Raw genomic sequence first — 12911 nt, forward strand, 5'->3', positions numbered from 1 at the left:
TGGCATTGGTGGGCAGCACTGATAGGAGGGCACCACTGGCAGGCTCTCTGAGCCCTGCTTGCCATCCCTGGTGGCCATCCCTGGTGGTCATGGGTGGGCATCCCTGGTGGCTTAGTGGCACCCCCCCCCCCCCCCCCCCCAGGGCTGCACTGGTAATCAATGTTCTGATTACCAGCACAGACCCCCCCCTGTGATCAGTGAGTAATTAGAAATACTCACTGATCCCCCCCAGCTGCAGCACCGATCCTCTCCTCTTCTCCTCACTGACAGGATCTGTCAGGAGGAGAGGAGATCGAAGCCGTTACAACGGCTGTATTTACATTGCATGACGGCTGTGATTGGACAGACACAGCCGTCATGTGATCAGGAGGGCCAATCACAGGGCCCTCCTGCCGAATCTTGTTGCTCTGTGTCTGAGGGACACAGGCACATCGGGATCGCGCCGCTGCGCGTGCCCGCGGCAGCGCGATCTCACTCCTTCTGAAGGACGTTCCGGAACGTCCGATCAGAAGGACGAGACTCCCATATGTACAATGGCCCCGGTGGGAGGTGGTTAAAGTAGAAGCAAGCCCTTTTTTTTTTTTTTTTTTTTTTACATTTTGGATAGAGTAAGGACGGTTATAACCCCGATTAGTGTTTTTTTTTTTTTTTTGCCATCTGTGTCCCATAGGGGAGATTTCCCTTCATTTCCTGTCCCATCACCAAAACAGGAAGTGAGGTAACATCCCTCCGAAGTGAGGGAATCCGGGGGTGTCACCAGAATTAGTGCCCCCATTGGAAAATATCCCCTCTGTTCCTGTTCTGGTGTGAACCCAATATTTGTCACACTATGTTACTTTCAATTTAGATGAAACCAGTAAAAGTAAAGGCTGACAGGGGGACTAATCCTTCTCCACTCTTAAATAAAAAAAAAAAATGTAAAAAAAAAGATGTGTTCATTTTGTCTTTTTTATTGGAATTCCACTTTAATATCTCTTTATTTCATCTTTTAGAAAAAGCAAGACTTCAGTGAACATCAGATAAAATATGGGTAAGTGTCATCTTATTTTTTTTTTATTACAATGTACAGTCTGATCACTGGGGGAGGGGAGACTGATCAAGCGCTTCCTCCTCCTCCTCCTTCTACAAAGTTACAATGTACAGTCTGATCACTGGGGGAGGGGAGACTGAGGAAATGCTTCCTCCTGCCTGCAGCAGACTGATGACATCATCTCGCCCTAGGCACAGTCACTGGACTGGAGCTCAATGACTGCTTTAAAATGATAGAAGGTGGAGATTTTTTAAAACAATAATAATGTTGTGACGTGTCCGCAAATGATTTGTGCATTTTGTAAAGTTACTAAAAATTGAATACAAATTTAATGATAGAAAACCTCCCTGCAGATTTCTGCCAGAGGGCCCCACCCTTCCTGATCCAGCTGCAGAATATTTTGCGGAAATACCCGGACGGGGGACAGATCCTTAAAGTAAGTGAAATTATTTCATTACCAATTAAAGAGGAATTTGTGGGGTAAAAACTACCAATGCCATCCAGCAAAATCTGAAGCGATGCGTAAAGCCCAACATCAGCCGACATCATGGAAGCGCAAATATGACGGTTTCTTTGCTGTCCATGACCCCGCTGGGGAGATTTCACCTCACTTCCTGGCTCTGTGACACCGGGATAAAATTGGGGGATATGTGGCTGTCATCAGGGCAGGAAGCTACGGACAGTAATAAAAACCTGACAGAAGCTGTAGTCCTTTCCAGTGTTTTCCTGCAATCTGTCGTCGTCCCCCCCCCCCCTCCCCCCCGAAAGGCTTTTCCCATCACTTGCTGTGAGGACAAGGAAGTGTGGGAAAATCTGACCATTGGGGTCCTAGACCACAGGAATATCCTGAGGGGGGCTCTACCCCTTTATCGCTCTCTTCAAAATGATAAAATTCTTGAGACCCAGAGATTGGTTTAAGACAGGGGTCTTCAAACTACGGCCCTCCAGTTGTTCAGGAACTACAATTCCCATCATGCCTAGTCATGTCTGTGAATGTCAGAGTTTTACAATGACTCATGGGATGTGTAGTTCCGCAACAGCTGGAGGGCCGTAGTTTGAGGATCCCTGGTTTAAGATTTGGGGTACAGAAGGGGGGGAGAGCGTTAGATGTTAGGGTGCAGGTGGGGTGAGTGTTAGGTGTTTGGGTACAGATGAGGTGAGGATTAGGTTTTTGGGTCCAGGTAGATGAAGGGTAAGTGTTAGGGCACGCATGGGGGAGGTGTTAGATGTTGGGGTACAGGTAAAGTGAGTAGTATAAGTGTTAGGGCACACATGGGGGGAGTGTTAGATGTTGGGGTACAGGTGGGGTGAGTGTTAGATGTTGGGGTACAGGTGGGGTGAGTGTTAGATGTTGGGGTACAGGTGGGGGAAGTGTTAGATGTTGGGGTACAGGTGGGGGAAGTGTTAGATGTTGGGGTACAGGTGGGGGAAGTGTTAGATGTTGGGGTACAGGTGGGGCGAGTGTTAGATGTTGGGGTACAGGTGGGGGAAGTGTTAGATGTTGGGGTACAGGTGGGGCGAGTGTTAGATGTTGGGGTACAGGTGGGGGAAGTGTTAGATGTTGGGGTACAGGTGGGGCGAGTGTTAGATGTTAGAATACAGGTGGGGTGAGTGTTAGGTGTTAGAATACAGGTGGGGTGAGTGTTAGATGTTGGGGTACAGGTGGGGAAAGTGTTAGATGTTGGGGTACAGGTGGGGGAAGTGTTAGATGTTGGGGTACAGGTGGGGCGAGTGTTAGATGTTGGGGTACAGGTGGGGTGAGTGTTAGATGTTGGGGTACAGGTGGGGCGAGTGTTGTTGGGGTACAGGTGGGGGAAGTGTTAGATGTTGGGGTACAGGTGGGGGAAGTGTTAGATGTTGGGGTAAAGATGGGGGAAGTGTTAGATGTTAGGGTACAGGTGGGGTGAGTGTTAGATGTTGGGGTACAGGTGGGGGAAGTGTTAGATGTTGGGGTACAGGTGGGGGAAGTGTTAGATGTTGGGGTACAGGTGGGGGAAGTGTTAGATGTTAGGGTACAGGTGGGGTGAGTGTTAGATGTTGGGGTACAAGTGGGGGAAGTGTTAGATGTTAGGGTACAGGTGGGGTGAGTGTTAGATGTTGGGGTACAGGTGGGGGAAGTGTTAGATGTTGGGGTACAGGTGGGGGAAGTGTTAGATGTTGGGGTACAGGTGGGGGAAGTGTTAGATGTTGGGGTACAGGTGGGGCGAGTGTTAGATGTTGGGGTACAGGTGGGGGAAGTGTTAGATGTTGGGGTAAAGATGGGGGAAGTGTTAGATGTTGGGGTACAGGTGGGGGAAGTGTTAGATGTTGGGGTACAGGTGGGGCGAGTGTTAGATGTTGGGGTACAGGTGGGGGAAGTGTTAGATGTTGGGGTACAGGTGGGGGAAGTGTTAGATGTTGGGGTAAAGATGGGGGAAGTGTTAGATGTTGGGGTACAGGTGGGGGGAGTGTTAGATGTTGGGGTAAAGATGGGGGAAGTGTTAGATGTTGGGGTACAGGTGGGGGGAGTGTTAGGTGTTTTTTTAATCTTCTATTGCCAACAAATTCTGCAATGTTTTTTTATTTCCATTCAGCTGTCAGCGGAGAAGCCCGCTGACAGCTGATGGCTCTTCTATCGTTTCCCACCCCGCTGACAGCTGATGGCTCATCATCATATCCCAGCCCACTGATAGCCGATCACTCATCCATCGTTTCCGAGCCTGCTGACAGCCGATGACTCATCCATTGTTTCCCAGCCCGCTGACAGCCGATGACTCATCCATTGTTTCCCGGCCCGCTGACAGCCGATCACTCATCCATTGTTTCCCGGCCCGCTGACAGCCGATGACTCATCCATTGTTTCCCGGCCCGCTGACAGCTGATGACTCATCCATCGTTTCCCGACCCGCTGACAGCCGATGACTCATCCATTGTTTCCCGGCCCGCTGACAGCCGATGACTCATCCATTGTTTCCCGGCCCGCTGACAGCCGATGACTCATCCATTGTTTCCCGGCCCGCTGACAGCCGATCACTCATCCATTGTTTCCCGGCCCGCTGACAGCCGATGACTCATCCATTGTTTCCCGGCCCGCTGACAGCCGATGACTCATCCATCGTTTCCCGACCCGCTGACAGCCGATGACTCATCCATTGTTTCCCGGCCCGCTGACAGCCGATCACTCATCCATTGTTTCCCGGCCCGCTGACAGCCGATGACTCATCCATTGTTTCCCGGCCCGCTGACAGCCGATGACTCATCCATCGTTTCCCGACCCGCTGACAGCTGATGACTCATCCATCGTTTCCCGACCCGCTGACAGCCGATGACTCATCCATTGTTTCCCGGCCCGCTGACAGCCGATGACTCATCCATTGTTTCCCGGCCCGCTGACAGCCGATGACTCATCCATCGTTTCCCGACCCGCTGACAGCTGATGACTCATCCATTGTTTCCCGACCCGCTGACAGCTGAGGACTCATCCATTGTTTCCCGACCCGCTGACAGCTGAGGACTCATCCATCGTTTCTCGGCCCTGCTCCTTAACCTATTGACTGTGTGCTCCATGGGCGAACACCCCCGCCGAGCGCACAGAAAATTCAGGCCCGAATGGCCGATGTTCGGGCCAAGCTTATGCTTGGCCAGAATCGTTCGCCCATTCCTGTACATCAGTATTATGCTGAGCGAGCTCCGCCCGGCCCGAGTGTCAGAACCCTAACTGCTTGGAAATTGTTAGCTGGAATTGGCCTTTCATTACTTTGTTTCTTAATTGAAGTCTATTTAAAACTACTGGTCCACCTAAGACTCCTTGTCCACAGAGTGACAACGCTGCTGTGTCAGTTCACTGCAGGACAAACAGTGTTGTCACCCAACCACAGGAAGTGGAAAAATAATGGATCTACTGGCAGGATCAACAGGCAATACAGGGAGGACTTAGAAAAACAAAAACTGCAATGTTCTGTATCAATAACATTTTATTTTATACATTTTCAGGAACTGATTCAGAATGCCGATGATGCTAAAGCAACTGAAGTCATTTTTGTTTACGACGAAAGACAATACGGAACAGAAACTTTACATTCCGAAGACCTCCATGTTCTCCAAGGTAAAACATTATTTTACTTTCATTTAGAACTAATGGTAAAATGTTTTTTTTTTATTTGTTATGGATAGAGTAAGGGAGAGTTATAACCTCTGTGTAGTTTTTTTTTTTTTTTTTTTTTGTCATTTGTGTCCCCATTGGGGAGATTTTCATTCACTTCCTGTCCCACAGTCAAAACAGGAAGTGAGAGGAAATCCCTTCAAAGGAGCCCCAGAACTAGTGTCTGAATTGGAAGATGTCCCTTCTATTACTGTCCTGGTGTCAACCCAAAATGTTGGATTTTCTTTCATTCTCTTAAATAACGGTAAACAGGGCAAATACCCCTAACTGGGGTGCACAAACCACAATAAAAACCTGACTGGGGGTCTAATCCCTCTCCACTCAGTCCAAAACAAAAAAAAAAAAAAAAAAGTTTTTGCCTTTAGTGATACTTTAATTTTTGTTTAAATCATCTCCAACCCCATTTCCTTCTGGTGAGATCCTGAGAGATGATATTCCTGGAGCATCATGGGATTTGGGAGACTTGGCATTCCCCAGATCTCACCGGAAGACTCCTGATGTCACCTTTCCCTAGACCAGTGATGGGGAACTTTGGCACCCCAGATGTTTTGGAAATACATTTCCCATGATGCTCAACTACACTGCAGAGTGCATGAGCATCATAGGAAATATCTGGGGTGCCGAGGTTTGCCATCACTAAAGGGGTTTGATCTGAACTTGGGTTCAGACTGGAGCATGAAGGAAGCCGTTAATGGTGCCGATTTTGCACCCAATCAGCTGCGGCTAGGGCATTCCCCACCTGTAGCAGCAGGTAACTTTAGAGTGGGGATGCTTGTGACATCATTGACCTAATATGGTCACATAGCCATATTTGGGCAATGCCATTGAAGGGTGAAATCAGGATCTTTCTGGTGAGATCCTGAGAGATGATACTCCTGGAGCATCATGGGATTTGGGAGACTTGGCATTCCCCGGACCTCATCGGAAGACTCCTGATGTCACCTTTCCCTAGACCAGTGATGGGGAACCTTGGCACCCCAGATGTTTTGGAAGTACATTTCCCATGATGTTCAACTATACTGCTGAGTGCATGAGCATCATAGGAAATGTACTTCCACATCAGCTCTGGTGCCAAGGTTCGCCATCACTAAAGGGGTTTGATCTGAACTTGGGTTCAGACTGTGGCATGAAGGAAGCCGTTACTGCTGTCAAATCGGCACCCAATCAGCTGCGGCTAAGAAATTCCCCGCCTGTAGCAGCAGGTAACTTTTTAGAGTGGGGATGCTTGTGACATCATTGAGCTAATATGGTCACGTGGCCATATTTGGGCAATGCCATTGAAGGGTGATATCACAATCTTTCTGGTGAGATCCTGAGAGATGATACTCCTTGAGCATCTTGGGGTTTGGGAGACTTGGCATTCCCACAATCTCACCGGAAGACTCCTGATGTCACCTTTCCCTAGACCAGTGATGGGGAACCTTGGCACCCCAGATGTTTTGGAAGTACATTTCCCATGATGCACAACTACATTGCAGAGTGCATGAGCATCATAGGAAATATCTGAGGTGCCAAGGGTCTCCATCACTAAAGGGGTTTGATCTACATTTGGGCTCAGACTGGGGCATGAAGGATGCCGTTACTGCCACCAAATCTGCAGCCAATCAGCTGCGGCTAGGGCATTCCCCACCTGTAGCAGCAGGTAATTTTAGGGTGGGAACGCTTGTAACATCATTGACCTAATATGGTCACATGGCCATATTTGGGCAATGCCATTGAAGGGTGATAACACAATCCTTCTGGTGAGATCCTGAGAGATGATACTCCTGGAGCTTCTTGGGATTTGGGAGACTTGGCTTTCCCAGGATCTCACCGGAAGACTCCTGATGTCACCTTTCCCTAGACCAGTGATGGTGAACTTTGGCACCCCAGATGTGCCAGTCTGAACCCAAGTTCAGATCAAACCCCTTTAGTGATTGCGAACCTTGGCACTCCAGATGTTTTGGAAGTACATTTCCCATGATGCTCAACTATACTGCTGAGTGCATGAGCATCATAGGAAATGTACTTCCAAAACATCTGGAGTGCCAAGGTTCGCCATCACTAAAGGGGTTTGATCTGAACTTGGGTTCAGACTGGGGCATGAAGGTAGTCGTTACTGCTGTCAAATCGGCACCCAATGAGCTGCGGCTATGAAATTCCCCGCCCGTAGCAGCAGATAACTTTTGGGTGGGGACGCCTGTAACATCATTGAGCTAATATGGTCACGTGGCCATATTTGGGCAATGCCATTGAAGGGTGATATCACAATCTTTCTGGTGAGATCCTGAGAGATGATACTCCTTGAGCATCTTGGGGTTTGGGAGACTTGGCATTCCCACAATCTCACCGGAAGACTCCGCCACCGGAGGAGAGTTCACACTGACCCTTACCCCAAAAGATGGAATACTTGTGCAAGAGTAGTCACTAAAGCTTAGGCATATCTCACTCCAACTCTCCACTGCAATGGCATCAAGGATCTTCAATAAAAGGGCATATACCACCATATATGGACTCTCAGGACATATATATGTAGGGATAAGCAGAAAAGAACCTTGATGCGCAGTATTACTCATACGTAATTATTTATTGATAAGATACGCAATACTGACAAACGCTTAACAACTGCATGTAAGTCCTCATATGATTGCTGATGTTTCCATCCAACAGTAAGGCCGACTAACCAGCGTGGCGACGTCACGTGACCTAGCTCCTGCCGACGCGTTTCTTCATAAGCCGGCGTCATCAGGGGCGTCGCGTCACCACGTCCCTGATGACGTCTGCTTATGATGAAATGTGTCGGGAAGAGCTAGGTCACGTGACGTCACCACGCTGGTTAGTCAGCCTTACTGTTGGATGGAAACATCAGCTAACCTATGAGGACTTGCATGCGGTTATTATGCTTCTGTTTGTCAGTATTTTTGATCTTATCAATAAGTTATGAGTAATACTGTGCAATGAGGTTCTTTGCGGCTTATACCTACATATATCTATCCTGAGAGTCCACATATGGTGGTATATGCCCTTTTATTGAAGATCCTTGATGCCATAGCAGTGGAGGAGAGTTGGAGTGAGATATGCCGAAGCTTTATTGACTACTCTTGCAGAAGTAGTCCATCTTTTGGGGTAAGGGTAAGTGTGAAATCTTTCCTCCGGTAGCGGATTCTTCTCAACACCTAATGCATTTTTGCACATTTATGGACTCTTTTTTTTTTTTTTTTTTCTGAATATTGTTTTTCATTTGCATATTGGGTTTTTTAGGAGGTCTTAACCACTTTACCACCGGAGGATTTTGCGGTCTTACGTCCAGGCCACTTTTACCCCATTCCTGACCAGGCTATATTTTGCGATTCGGCACTGCGTTTAACTGACTTTAACTGACAATTGCGCGGTTGTGCGATGCCATACCCAAACGAAATTTACGTCCTTTTTTTCTGACAAACAGAGCTTTCTTTTGGTGGTATTTGATCACCTGTGCGATTTTTACTTTTTGTGCTATAAACAAAAAAATTTTGAAAAAATAACAATATTTTTCACATTTTTTTATATGAAATTCCCCCCAAAAAAATGTAAAAATCAAATTTTTTTCACATTTTTGGCCAATTTGCTTTCTGCTACCTATGTTTGGTAAAAAAAAAATCACAATAAGCGTATTTTGATTGGTTTGCGCAAAAGTTATTGCGTTTACTAACTAAGGGAAAGATTTCTGTCATTTTTGTTTTTTTTGTTTTTTTTTTTAACGAGTGATGGCGGCGATATGCGTTTTTTTTTTTTTTTTTTTGCGGGACTGCGACATTGCGGGGGACAGAATCGGACCCTTGACTGACATTTTTGACACTTTTGGGGGTACCAGTGACATTACTACAGTAATCAGTGCTATAAATATGCACTGTTACTGTAAAAATGACACTGGCAGGGAAGGGGTTAATTTTATTGGAGAGGGAGGGGTTAATGTATGCCTGGTGCTTACTAACGTGTGGGGGGGGAGGTGACTGAGTGACACAGGGACAGATCGCATGTTCAGCTATGCTGAACCCTGCAATCTGTCACTTAGGAGATCCGCCCGCTTTGTTTACACAAGCGGGCGGATCTCCAAACTCGATTTCCCGACGATCGGGGAAGAGCATCAGCGATTGCCGCTGCTCCTCCCCTGGCCCGACTCCCGCTGTGACTGAATACAGCGGGAGCGAGCCTCCGGCGGCGCGCGAGCGCCGCCAACAAGGGGAGGAGTCCAGCGACGTAGGTCTACGTCGCTGGACGGGAACGAGCCACTGTGCCGCAGTAGAGGCACAGTGAGCGGGGCTAAAGTGGTTAAGCGCTGCATTTGTGTGTTATTGTATAGTTTTGGAACATGCCACCAGACGTGGTAACGCGCGTGGTCAGAATAGCACCAGTTGCACAGCTCCCGTTATACACAGGATGATGTCTTTTGGCACACTGACTTATGAAGATCGGTGCTCGACTGTGGGAGCCTTGTGATGCCATCTGTTAGTGTATTGCAAAACCTTTTACTCAAAACTTTTTGATACCAACTCGTAACACTTAAAAACTTTTCTGCGCACTTTAAAAAAAAATTATGTAGGAAAAATACTAACCTTACACCCAGTTCTGGGGAGATCGTGGTTGTGATTAGAGATGGGCCGAACACCGAGCCGCGAACTCTATGGGAGCCGAACATGAGAAATCAAAAGCCCCCATTTTGAAGGCTTATATGCAAGTAATTGGCCATAAAAAGAGTTTGACCCCACCCCAAAGCACCTTGTCCCCATGTTGATTGAGGACAAGGATCTCTTCGCCCCCCCCAATCCTGGGCTGTGGTTGTAGGGGTCTGCAGGCAGGGGCCTCTCCGAATCTGAAAGCCCCCTTTATCAAGGGGACCCCCAGATCCAGTCCCCCCCCCCTCCATGTGAATGAGTAATGTGTACCCCCTACCCATTCACCAAAAAAGTTTCAAAAATAAAAACAGTAGACAGGTTTTTGACAATTCTTTATTTAAAAAAAACAAAAAAACAATGTCCCTCGATGTAGATCCGCCACCTACCGGACCCGCCGAACTCCCTGAAACATCGGCTGTTCACTGATGATGTCCCTGCTTAACTTCTGTTCTGTCCGAACCATTTACCCAAATCTAGTAGTGATCATAATCTCAAGAGAAGGCTCTCCTGGAGCATCTTCATAAGATTTCGGAGACTCTGCATTCCCAGGATCTCACCAGAGGATCCTCCCGCCATTCTCCCTCTAGATGCCATGAGCAGAAACTGGGTGGAAAGTTTTCATATTTTTTAACTTTTTCTCCAGTTTTTTTTTTTTTTTATTTTATTTTAAAAGTGGATTGCAACATTTTAGCAAGAGGTGCAAGAGATCAAGGGGTTGATTTACTAAAACTGGAGCACTCATGGCAGCCAATGAGTGTCTAACTTCAGCTTGTTCAATAAACTTTGACAATAAAACCTGGAAGCTGGTTTTTATGCAGAGCTGCACCAGATGTTGCACTCTTTAGTTTTAGTAAATCTCCCCCCAACCTGTCAGACCTGCAGATAATTCCTCTATTGCGTTTTGAATTCTTCTTCATGTATTGATTTCCTCCCTCAGGCCCGGCTCTTCTGGCCTACAACAATGAGATCTTTACCGATCAAGACTGGGACGGGATCCAGAAACCTGGAAACAGCATCAAACGCAAAGACCCCGACACCGTTGGAAGATTTGGACTTGGGTTCAACTCGGTCTACCACATTACAGGTCAGCCTGAGGGTCATTTTGATCTCAAGGAGTCCATATGTTATGTGTGTAAAGCTGGAACATTTAGGAAATATTTCATAGATTGTCCTCCAAAGTTCACATACAGGCACGTTGGTCCAAATTCATGGACACCTTTGTTCATGAACCAATACAGTAAGGCCGGGTTCACCCTCGCATTACCTACCTTTCTTTAAAGTCTACAGAATGGTCATGTGATGCCAGAGTATCCTCTTCTTCTTTTCCTTTTTGCCTCTTCTCTGGACTGGGAGGTCCTCATTGATGAAGAGGACAGTGTATGCAGGTTGCAGCTGTGGCACCCCCTCATGGGGGAAGCTCATGATGCGCTACATTCACAATATTTTTTCAATCTTCAAGGCTGAGTGATTAAGTCCCGGTTCACACTGGGGCAACTTGTCAGGCCACTTAGCCGCCTGACAAGTCATGCTTCATTCAGTGCAATGGAACCGTTCTAATCGGAGCAACTCAAGTCACTCCGACTTAGAAAAAGGTTCCTGCACTACTTTGGGGGCGACTTCTATTAGAGAAGTCGTTTGCTAGCCACGCTGAGGTCGCTCTGCATGGGGCGGCTTCAGAGTCGGGCGACTTTGAAGCCGCCCCTGTGTGAACCGAGCCTTACCATGGAAGACTAAGGACTTCTACTTTCAAGAAGAGCTACCAGACATTTTCTGAAACTGTAAAAACCTGTAGATTGGAGATTCATTAAAAAAAAGCCACGCCTCCCAACGCATTGTTTTTATTTTTTTATTATTTTACAGCAAACTGAAGCACATAGTTCTCCACCAACCCCTGCTCCTACTCCTTTGAGGCATTTCACCCCCAAACAGGGGTGACCTTGGAGACCTTTATGACTAAGCCCTATTTGGGGGGGAAATATGTCCAAGGAATAGGAGTAAGGTCTAGTGGCGAGAGATGTGCCTCATTTTGCTATATATTCCTCAAAGCAGCAATAACGTTTTGTGAAGTTGAAATAGTGACTAAAATATGGCTGTTTTTTGTTTAGCTTATTGTACTGGGGACATACAGGCCCCATTGAGCTAGCACCCAGAGACAGTGAGTAAGCCCTAAGACATGGAGTGGAGATTGATGGAAAGAGTCTATTGTTACATGTCCTAGTTACATAGTAGATGAGGTTGAATAAAGACAATAGTCCATCCAGTTCAACCTGTGTAGGTGTGTGTGGCTGTAATCATCTCACATAGCCCTGAATGTTCTGATCCTTGAGATGTACGTCTAAGAGTCTTTTGAAAGCCACCATACTTCCCGCAGAAACCACCTCTTGTGGTAGAGAATTCCACAATCTTGTAGCTCTAACAGTAAAGAACCCCCCACGTTGCCTGAGGTTAAAACGCTTCTCCTCTAATCGCATTGTATGCCCTCAAGTCCTCATGCAATCCCTCCGAATGAATAGCTTTTTTTCTATGCCGAGATCACCATTGAGATATTTATAAATTGCTATCATGTCCCCTCTCAGGCGTCTCTTCTCCAGGGAGAATAAATCAAGCGATCGCAGACGCTCTTTAACCACTTAAAGGAGGATTTTGCTGTCTTCCGTCTGGGCCACTTTTTGCGATTCGGCACTGTGCGACTTTAACTGACAATTGCGCGGTCATGCAATGCCATACCCAATCAAAATTTACGTCCTTTTTTTCCCACAAACAGAGCTTTCTTTTGGTAGTATGTGATCACCTGTGCGATTTTTACTTTTTGCGCTATAAACAAAAAAAGAGCGACAATTTTGAAAAAATAACAATATTTTTCACATTTTTTTTTTTATATGAAATTCCCCCCCAAAAAAATGTTAAAATCTGAATTTTTTATCATTTTAGGCCAATTTGTTTTCTGCTACATATTTTTGGTAAAAAAAAATCGCAATAAGCGTATTTTGATTGGTTTGCGCAAAAGTCATTGCGTTTTACTAACTAAGGGAAAGATTTCTGTAATTTTTTTTTTTTTTTAACGAGTAATGGCGGCGATCTGCGATTTTTTTTTTTTTTTTTTTTG

At 46.6% G+C, this 12911-nt stretch overlaps 1 protein-coding gene across 1 annotated transcript in view; it reads left to right on the forward strand.

The window, feature by feature from the left end:
* Positions 1 to 992: 992 nt before the first annotated feature.
* The window catches only part of LOC309568114 (sacsin-like), a 33768-nt gene continuing 21849 nt past the window's right edge, over positions 993 to 12911 (forward strand). Inside the window, exons 1-4 of the mRNA XM_082273715.1 lie at positions 993 to 1030; positions 1384 to 1466; positions 5003 to 5114; positions 10743 to 10889. Coding sequence (XP_082129841.1) covers positions 1027 to 1030; positions 1384 to 1466; positions 5003 to 5114; positions 10743 to 10889 — 346 coding nt within the window. The 5' untranslated portion in view covers positions 993 to 1026. The remainder of the gene's footprint in view (positions 1031 to 1383; positions 1467 to 5002; positions 5115 to 10742; positions 10890 to 12911) is intronic.

Source organism: Pelophylax lessonae (assembly GCF_965119305.1).
Source record: "Pelophylax lessonae genome assembly, chromosome: 12".
In the NCBI taxonomy this organism is placed as follows: Eukaryota; Metazoa; Chordata; class Amphibia; order Anura; family Ranidae; genus Pelophylax; species Pelophylax lessonae.